This window comes from Microtus ochrogaster, unplaced genomic scaffold, assembly GCF_000317375.1.
Source record: "Microtus ochrogaster isolate Prairie Vole_2 unplaced genomic scaffold, MicOch1.0 UNK52, whole genome shotgun sequence".
Lineage (NCBI taxonomy): Eukaryota > Metazoa > Chordata > Mammalia > Rodentia > Cricetidae > Microtus > Microtus ochrogaster.
Genome location: NW_004949150.1, coordinates 78,120 through 88,118, shown reverse-complemented (window position 1 = coordinate 88,118; position 9,999 = coordinate 78,120). Strand labels below are relative to the sequence as shown.

The 9,999-nt window shown below is 35.4% G+C and overlaps 1 protein-coding gene across 1 annotated transcript in view; it reads left to right on the top strand.

Moving 5' to 3' along the window:
* Crisp1 (cysteine rich secretory protein 1) overlaps positions 1-9,347 on the top strand; it is an 18,622-nt gene extending 9,275 nt beyond the window's left edge. Inside the window, exons 6-8 of the mRNA XM_005369572.1 lie at positions 4,556-4,653; positions 6,405-6,493; positions 9,220-9,347. Coding sequence (XP_005369629.1) covers positions 4,556-4,653; positions 6,405-6,493; positions 9,220-9,347 — 315 coding nt within the window. The remainder of the gene's footprint in view (positions 1-4,555; positions 4,654-6,404; positions 6,494-9,219) is intronic.
* The last annotated feature ends 652 nt before the right edge of the window (positions 9,348-9,999 follow it).

Genomic DNA, 9,999 nt, shown 5'->3' with positions numbered 1-9,999 from the left:
CTGGAGAGGGAGGGGGAAAGGAGTGGGGGGAGGGGGAGAAGGGTGGGAGGAGGGGGAGGGAAATGGGAGGCTGGGAGGAGGGGGAAACTTTTATTTTTCCTTTTCTCAATTAAAAAAAAAAAGAAAGAGCATTTTTGCCCAAATGAAAGAGCACATTTTTGAGATTTGGGCTGGCACACGCCAGCTGGAGGCACTCCTTGTTAGAAATCAGAAACTGCTTAACGGAATGAGATAATGAGGTAATGCACCTGCTTGAGCTTCCTCTTAAGGACAGGGCAGGGAGGTGGACTGCACTGTTCTTTGCTCTGCCTTTTGCTTGCAATTGGTATAAATGCTATCTGAGAAATAAACTCGGGCTCTTTGATATTAACTTTCAGTCCTTCCAGTGTATCTTATGTTTCTGTCTTCATTTCTCTTAATCTAGCATTTCCTCAGGCTCAGTATCTCTTCCCAGGGTGTCTCCAGCTGATTTTTGCCAGAGGGTCTCCGATATAATTTAAATGTATTTATTTACTTCTTAAAAAACAAAAATGAAAACAAAACAATCTTTTCTCATTTTACATACCAATCGCAGTTCCTATTCTTTTTTTTTCTTCCAGTCTCCCCAGCTTCCCTCCACCTTATCCTCATCTACTCTTCAGAGAGGACAAGGCAGATGCCAAGATCCACTGTGAACCACTTGGCTGAACTCCCAAAGTTTAAAGAGAGGAAGGAGTGATAATATGAGCAAAGGAGTCAAAGATAGGGATGCCCTGTCTTTTTAACCCGAGGACTTCAGATATGAGAGAAAAATCTGAAACAGGACTTCATTAGGTGGCCTTTGTTCACTCAATATCAAGATCCACAGCTCTATTTTCCTGAAAATGGCACATTTTATTGTTCTGTATGGCTGAACAAAACTCTCTATTAGATCTAATACATTCATCTATTGATAGGTACCTATGCTAACTTTGCTGTTGTAAATGAAACCGTAGTAAACCTACGTGTGCACATGTCTCTGTTTTAAGCTGATTTTGATTTCTTCCTACTACACCCAGAAAGGATAAAGCTGGGCCCTATGGAAGTTCTACTTCTAATACTTTAGGTAGCTCCATACTGATTTTCACAGGGGAGGTCTGCTGTATGTTTCTACTAGCACTGGGTAAGGGACTTCTCTTCCCACATCATCAACGTTTGTCTTTTTAATTTTCCTAGAAGTCAGTTATTTTCACAGTAGTGATGTAAAATCTTCCTGACATGTTGATTAAATTTCTCTAACGGCTAAATACGTTGAGCATTTTTTTCCCCAAAGATCTATTGGACATTTGTATTTCTTCCTTCCAAGTACAACTATCCAATGTTCAAAGTGTTGAACATCTTACACAGTGGGGAGCAGTATCCATTTTCAAATTACATCACATCTTCTTTAATGTTTTTCAATAATGTGCTGCAAATTTGACTTTAAAATACTTAAGGTTCGTTGTCACTAACTCTTAAGTAGTTTTGTTATTATTATGCCTTTTAAACAGGACAATTTTCTTAATTTAATTTTCTTGTTATTCATTTATTCTTAGTATTACAGAAAGCTGGAGAGTAACTAAAAGGCATAAAGAAGGTATTAAATACAGAAACAAAGCAGTACCACTTGAGTAAAGCCTGTTAGCTGTTATCAAATTTACATTTATTTTAAATTCAGAAAGAGATCAGTGAAGGACCATAGACAAGGAATTGTCTTAATTTGATTACAAAATTTAAAGGAACATCTACCTGCCATAGAGAGACTAAACTAATTTTGAAGACAAAACTTGAATTCCTAAATATAAAGTAAAAGAATATCTACTAGAAGACAGAGAATATTCAAATATTTAAAATGGAAAATATTAGAAAATAGTCATTGTCCACAAAGTAGAAGACACAGAAGTACTCATTGATAAATCTCATAATTTACATAAATTAAATTCTAGTTAAGATTGACATTAGAAATTTCTAAAAATAAAACATATAATAAGCAGTCATGGATATATGTACAAAATTATTAAATGAACATCAGTCACTAATATAATATTTTTTTTCAAATTTAATAATATGTGTCAATAAATCAGGATGCTTTAATATTTAACAACTGAATTGTATGCTTTATGATGACAAAGGGTTAGGGCACATCAACAGAACAGGAACCCAAGGAAAAAAAAAACAGTCAAAAACTTTATGATGTCACTCCAGCCTTATAATTCATTCAAACAAAAGTCAACTCGACCCTTCCTTTTCTTCTATAGTAAAGGCTTCAGTTCTGCAGTCTTGTGCAATAATTTATTCCACCGGTTTCAATAATCCCTTTTTCATTTGTCAAAAGAATTCAATGGCATGCCAAAAGAACTTATAAAAAATGACTCCTCCAATCTGTCAAGTTTCTAGGAAATGTAGAAGAAAATATTATACATCTAAGAAATAACAATTAGTGAAAAGAGAGGTCACAAATCTGAAAAAAAGACAGGAAGGATTTATGAGAAGGCTTGGAGAAAGGAAAGGAAAGGAAAGGAAAGGAAAGGAAAGGAAAGGAAAGGAAAGGAAAGGAAAGGAAAGGAAAGAAAAGGGGAAAATGATTCGATTATATTATAATCTCAAAAATAAATGTTTTTTTAATCTTTTTTTCGTTAAATGTTAAAGTCATGTGAGTACATTAGTATGGTCATAGAACTCTTTAATAAAATAAATCATTTCTTTCACATTATTTGTGATTTTTAATAGATATGTACAGGATGAATAAATGGAAGAAAGAACTTACCCACTTCTTTATTAGTAATTAAATATAATGTGAAAATGACAAAACTGATATTCTAATTCATTTTCATTACATTTTTCCTGTTTTCTAACATTCTGATTTGAAAAAAATATAAGCAAATAGACATTTGTGAAAAAGAATGAGAAGAGAAACTTGCAAACATTGATGTACATCATCTGATGTTTTCATAGTGGGTGGAGCTTCAAATTTGGTGAAAGCATAGACTTAATCATCATTGATAGTTAAATACTGCATGGTGTAGAGAGAGACTGACACCCAGGAAAGCTTCCCTCTGTGAAGAGAAAGTTAATACTTTTCAAAATTAGTCAGAGCAACCTACCATGATTTAAAAAGAAAGAAGAGAAAGAAAGGAAGGAAGGAAGGAAGGAAGGAAGGAAGGAAGGAAGGAAGGAAGAAGAGGGAGGGAGAGAGAGAGGAAGGAAAGAAGGAAAGAAGGAAAGAAGGAAAGAAGGAAGGAAGGAAGGAAGGAAGGAAGGAAGGAAGGAAGGAAGGAAGGAAGGGAGGAAGAAAACATGAGTAGAGTCCAGTGTGGGTTGAGAGAAACTTCATCTAGGCCCCTGCAGAGGTCACAGGAGATAATGGGTCCATTGCACTCACCCTCACTTCATCCTCCAACCTCTTAACCATTTTACTATTAAACCCTCACCATACACATGCATGTAGAGGGAAGCATTATTTCACCTGTCTTACAGGTGAGAAAATGAAACGCTAACCAAGAAACTGCAAAACAAGCAAACAAATAACAATTAAAAAAAAACCCACCAAGTTTAGATGTATAGAGATGTAATTTAAACTGGCTCACTTGCACTGAAAGCCATTTGAGTATTAACCTATACTTGACCAGTGAGAAAGCATCCCTCCGTGGTGAATCTTTGTCATTTTAGCTCATTCACCACGGAGGTTTGAAACGGAGAGAATAAGCAGTATGGATGATGATGCTCTTTCTTTTTGGTGGGAATTATATAACAGGTTTCTTGTTGCAGTAAGATGATATAAACACATGAGATTTTCGTCTGTGTGCCTTCTGAGTAGGTGATGCTGAATGCACACTGAAGACATGATTACTTTTAACACATTAATTTTTATTGTGTGTGTGTATATATATATATATTTTCATGGACACATGCACTCAAGAGTGTCACAGAGTTAAGAGGAGGATCTTTGATATGCTGGATCTTGATTTAGAGATGGTTGTGGGCAGTCCAGGGGGATGCGGGAATCAAAATCATGTCTTCTAGGAAAGCAGCAAACTCTCATAAACACTGAGTCATCTCTCTACACTCTGAATGTTTACAATTAATCATCAACACTATTGATATTGTAGTCATTCAGTGAGCATGCAAATCTGGAATAATGTCATCTCTCTTCTTTCTTTTTTTCTTTTTCTATTTTGCTTTTGGTAACAGGGTATCTCTGTGTTACATTCCTAGCTATCTGGAAACTAGTTTTTTTAATATTTATTTATTATTTATAATTATTTAATATTATACAATATTCTGTCTGTGTGTATGCCTGTAGGCCAGAAGAGGGCACCAGATCTCATTACAGATGGTTGTGAGCCACCATGTGGTTGCTGGGAATTGAACTCAGGACCTTTGGAAGAGCAGTCAATGCTCTTAACCTCTGAGCCATCTCTCCAGCCCCTGGGAACTAGCTTTTTTAGGCCAAATTGACCTAAAAAACACCGAGATCCACCTGCCTCTGCCTCACGAGTGCTGGAATTAAAGATGTACATCATTAATACTGGCATAAAGTTATCTCTTATCTTTACAGATGGTCTGGGCCTCTTCTTACCTCATTGGCTGTGATGTCGCATCATGTCGCAGACAAAAGGCACCTATGTATCTCTATGTGTGTCACTATTGTCATGAGTATGTAATACCAGTTTGTTATTGTTTTTAAATATATTAACTTCTTAAAATCTAGTGTAATGTTTCAAGCATCATAAATTAGTGTTTGATATTTCTTTTTCAGTTAGGTTGTCAGCAAAATGTCATAAATACACCCACAGCCCTTCATTTTTCATCATGTTTTTACAAATAAACTTAGTAAAAAGCACAAACATTCAGACAATTTATCAGTATTCACTGGAGAGTTGTCCCACAGGGAAGTGAATTTGAGCTGTCGTAGGCAAAGCAAGGATATTCAGAGGCACCCAGATCCCTGAGTACAATCTTCTGGTCCCAGTGTTAACCTATGCATTTCTCTTAGAAATGAAATTTGCATGGCACAGGAGAGTGATTAGGAGAACTTGCTTCTCATGCAGTACCCAAAAACTGAAGTCTTAGGACTGCCCGTAACTCTAGCTTCGGGGGATTCTATGGCCTCTTCTATCTTCCACTGACCACGTTCATACAAACAAACAAACATCGCATGCATGTATCCATTGCATACATACAAACATTATACTCACAGACATGCACATACAATCACAAAACTAAAATAAATCATTTTTTAAAGTGAATTTGTGTATTCTAAATGCTGCTATCATAGGTACTAGTGACAAACAGTAGAACATATAACTCAGTAACTTCAGTGAGGAGATGTACAGCCTTATCTTATCAAATGCTGTTATACAGCAGGGTCCATAATGGTAAAGATGACTATGAGGGTCTACTGCTGTGACCCTAAAGGAGGACAGTAGGAGACAAAGGTTCTTCAAGTCTGGGCAAACACCTAGGATATTTGACTTTGACTGATAATTTGAAATGACTCTTGCTGATAAAAGATGGTAACAGCTCCTCATGTTTCTTTTATCTGTATTATTATTTAGACCAAAACTGTGGTATCTAAGTAGAGCATGTATGTGAACAGAACAGTGAGACACCTAGTATGTCCTTGAGCATGCGCCTTAAAAGGTGGACCTTATTTACATTTAAAATAGAACTTACTATACCCTGGTATATTCTTAGATTACAAAGTAGAGATATATACTTCATTGTGTCTTGATGTAACTTAATAAGTGGCACTAATTAAGAACTACATATTATCAAAACAACATTTCGATATTGTTAAGTAAGAATTTTTTTTCATTTTCTGAAGTTTCAACAATTATGCAACTATTAATTTCCTTCTATACTGTTTCCTACACCCAGTACTTTCTTTAGTTTTATCCATGCTTAATGCTTTTGTGATTTTTATAGAGAGTGTATCTATAAGACACAATAAGAAGTGGCATGCTTTTCATCACTGGTTAAAATGAAATTTAACAAAAAGATCCAATGCAAATAAATTGTGTATTTTTTCCTTAACAATATTAAGGACCATACATTTTCCAAAACACTTTCCCAAGTTCTTGTGAAAATTAAAACAAAACAAAACAAAATACAAAACAGCACATTAAAGCGCCACTTTCAAATCTTGACTGTACAAATGTCCTGAGTCCTGTGAGCACACAACTGTTTAGAGATAAAGAAACAACAACTACAAATAAACAGAACTGCTGGTGGTTTATTGCAAAGGCAATACTCATGCATACATTTATCGTAACTATTAACTCTGTTTATTTACAAACATGCTTAAATGAATTATCTATTGAATTAGCAGTTAACAGTGAACATGTTTATAAATATTTTCCAGTGATAGTTTTCATTATACCTCTACTTCCTTTTCTTTTGTAAAGAGGAAATAATCCCGACTTGCTAAATATGCCTTATAAGGAAGGCTCACCATGTGGAGACTGTCCAAATCACTGTGAAGATGGGCTATGCAGTGAGTTGTTTTTGTTCTTCAACTTGGGTTGCTTAAAGTTGGCATATTGATCATATTGATATGGTGACCATGTATGCTTTAGGTTATGCTTAACTATAATCTATATTTCTATAATTTTCAGCTCAGTATTACCACAGATACATCTACATTGTTTCTACTTTTTTTTCTTTCATATCCAGTGTAAGCAAATCTCTTTGACCTCATTATCTTGCCATTCAACTATAATACTCCTTAGCATAGGCCCACAGGAGCTGACACCCTTCTTCACGGGAACTTACCAGCAACGATCATTCCCACTCTATTCACAAATCTAGGAAATGGAAACAGCATAAATTCTCTTCAACAGATTAATGGATGATTAAATTACACTACATCTATACACAATGGAATTCCGTTCAGCTGGTGAAAAACATGAAGTCAAGATATTTTCAAGGAAATAGATCAAACTGGAAAATATGATATTGACTGATGTAACCCAGGCCCAGAAGGCAAATGCCACATCTTCTCTCTTATTGTGGATCTTACCTCTAAATTTTTGGATGCAAGTATGTAACCTAGAGTAACCTGCAGAAACCAGGAAAATAAGGAGAGACCACGGTGTAGTGTTTGGAGCTTTAGAATAGTAGGGTTCAGACCCTCTGAGAGGGAAAATGGAAAAAAATAGAAAAGAGACTATAATTAGGAATAGGGAAGGGAAAGAAATTCATAAAGAGAAGGAAGAATGGGAGACATATAACACTAAGGATGTCCAAGAACACCATAAGGAAATAAATTTTATTTTATATATTAGTTTATGCTTATTTTTACAGCAAAAAAATTGTGAAATGGAAAAATAAACATATTTATCCTGCTCATTTATTTTTATAGACCTTTAACAGTTTTGAAAATGCAGTTTCCTGAGGCTACCTTTTTTAAAACTTTCCTGTCAGCTCCTAGCTGGAGCCAAGCCACATGGAGAGAGTAGAACCCATGCTCCCTCTATCCGAATGGGCCTACACCTTCTAATAGGAGGAAATGCATACATGATACTATAAACCATAAATACCCATGGATTTGGTCATTGACCTTGAATATAACCTACTACTGTCACTTTTATAATCCAATTATAATCATTTCTAGCTAGATTCTCAGCACTGATCCTCACTGTTACAGATAGGTTTATCTCTCACTGCTCAACTAAGAAGCCTCTTTCTTCAGGAGATGAAGATTATTACAGAGCCCCACAACTGGTCAAACTGAGAAGAACAACTTATCTTTGGGTGCACATCCCCATTTGATGCATCTATAACACACTCCCTATACCTAAAGCTAAGAAAGAATCACAGAGGAGGGAGACAAAAGAAGTATAAGAGCTGAGGGACCAGGACATCTGCGTCACGATAATGTATTCTGTAAGCCATTGAGAAACTACATACCCATGAAAAACCAACAATCAAGTCACCACAAGTAGTGCACAGTGAGAAAACCAGATCCAACTCCATGTGCATGTCAAACTCGCATAGGCTCCACCTCCAGACAAAGAGATACAGACAATTGCTGTTTGCATAAAAAGGGAGAATCAGTTTCTTCAAGAATGAGCTTTTTGATAGGTTATCCAAGCCTTGACATAGATATAACATTTAAATAACATGTCATCAATTAACTCTTGAGATAGAGAAATACTGATAGGTACGGATGATAAAGAGGAAAGAGTATAAATACATTCCTTATGTTTGAAATTTTTAAATATTTTAAATTACAAAATTTAATCCATGATAAATCATAATACTGATAGTAGTAATATGATTCCTTGATTTCTTTCTCATTCATTGGCTATTTATAAACAATTTACATAATTTTCACTTATTCCATAACTTTCAAAGCATTGTTACTAATTACTAGTTTTATGTGGAGTGCTTTCCTCTACTTAGACATTATTACTTTATCTAGAGTAAGAGTGAATGGTGTCTTTTTCCACATCAGAGCACTGGTGGAGGAAGGTCATAACGGCAAGGCTAACACAAAGCTAAAGGCTCAGTTCATGAGCAATGACATTGTAGGAGGGGCTGGTTCTCTCTGATTCTGACATTTTCTGTGTTGAGTCTCATATAGGATTCCAGGTCTATGACCTGAGCTTAGAGAGGATCTCTTTATTCTGTATTTCTTCATATTGAGAAGGGAGTTGTGATGGCAATTCTTTCATTAATTTGGAATTCTTTTTCTATTATGCTATAAAACAGGTGAGATCTCTCTGCTGATGAATTTCTTGAGAGAACAGTTTCAGTTTTGCCACTGAAACTGATATGTCTTTTGAGAGATTTGGCTGGAAGCCTTTTTTGTGTCCTTTTGACTACCTATATCCTTCAAGGATAAATTCCAAAACCATTTATTAAAATTACTGAAACTTATTGCTTTGTTTTTTTTGTAATGGCATTATTGGTCTCAAAATGGCAAAGTAATTGAAAAGATTATTCATTTCTGGTTTTTTTGAGGTGTAGTGTAACCAGGTTTAAAAATTGAGATTGAATAAAACTGCTTTGTGTCATGAGAAGAATTGGTCCGTTATTTCAAAAGAATTTGATTCAACTCAATTGTTTTGCATTCATATCTAATCAGCTCACCTTAAGCAAGTTAATCCTTTACTATATAGAATCTTTGTCTTTGCCTCTTGGGAAGATAATGCCTTTCCTCAATGGTTGCCACTGTTTTAAACACAATGTTGTGTACTGTTCTACTTTTTTTTCCAGCAAACCCCTGCCGTTACTATGACGAATACAACAACTGTGATAAGCAAGTGACCCTTATTGGATGCTCACATTCTTCAGTTCTAAAATTCTGCAAGGCTACCTGTCTGTGTAAAACAGAAATAAAATAATCTTCTACTATTTCCTACTGTGCTGTGAACACAAAGGATGTTTTCAGGATCATTGATTTCACATTAATGTGCCACAAGATCGTCACTGAATTTCAGTTGCCTTTTTATCATGCTCAAGAAGCTAATTTTTAATCATCCTTTATAGGCATCAGTGTATGTTCATTAAGATCATGCTCCATGTTACCCCTTTCCCCATTCCATCCTATAGTAAAAACGGTTTTAAATGTCTGTGTTGTTTTTCTGTTTTTGTTTGTTTGTTTGTTTTGGGGGGTCGTGACATGGTTTCTCTGTGCAACAGCCCTAGCTATCCTGGAATTAACTCTGTAGACCAGGTTGGCCACAAACTCGAAGAGTTCCACCTACCTCTATCTTCCAAGTACTGGGATTACTGCCGCAACCACCACTGGGCCCTTCCTTGATATTTTAACTAAAGGGCAAGTCAAATATTTGCCCCAAATTTAATATATGTGATTTTGGTTGACACAATCCAACTAGTAATTTAATTGAGTTCTTTGTCGGTAACATAAAATAAGTATTTTTATACTCAACTCAGTTTTCCAACTCTCCCATTTTTTCTGCTTTACTTTTCAATTTCTTTTTTCTTTTAAATCCACCATTAAAAACATTTGCCAACCTAACATGAACCAAGCCT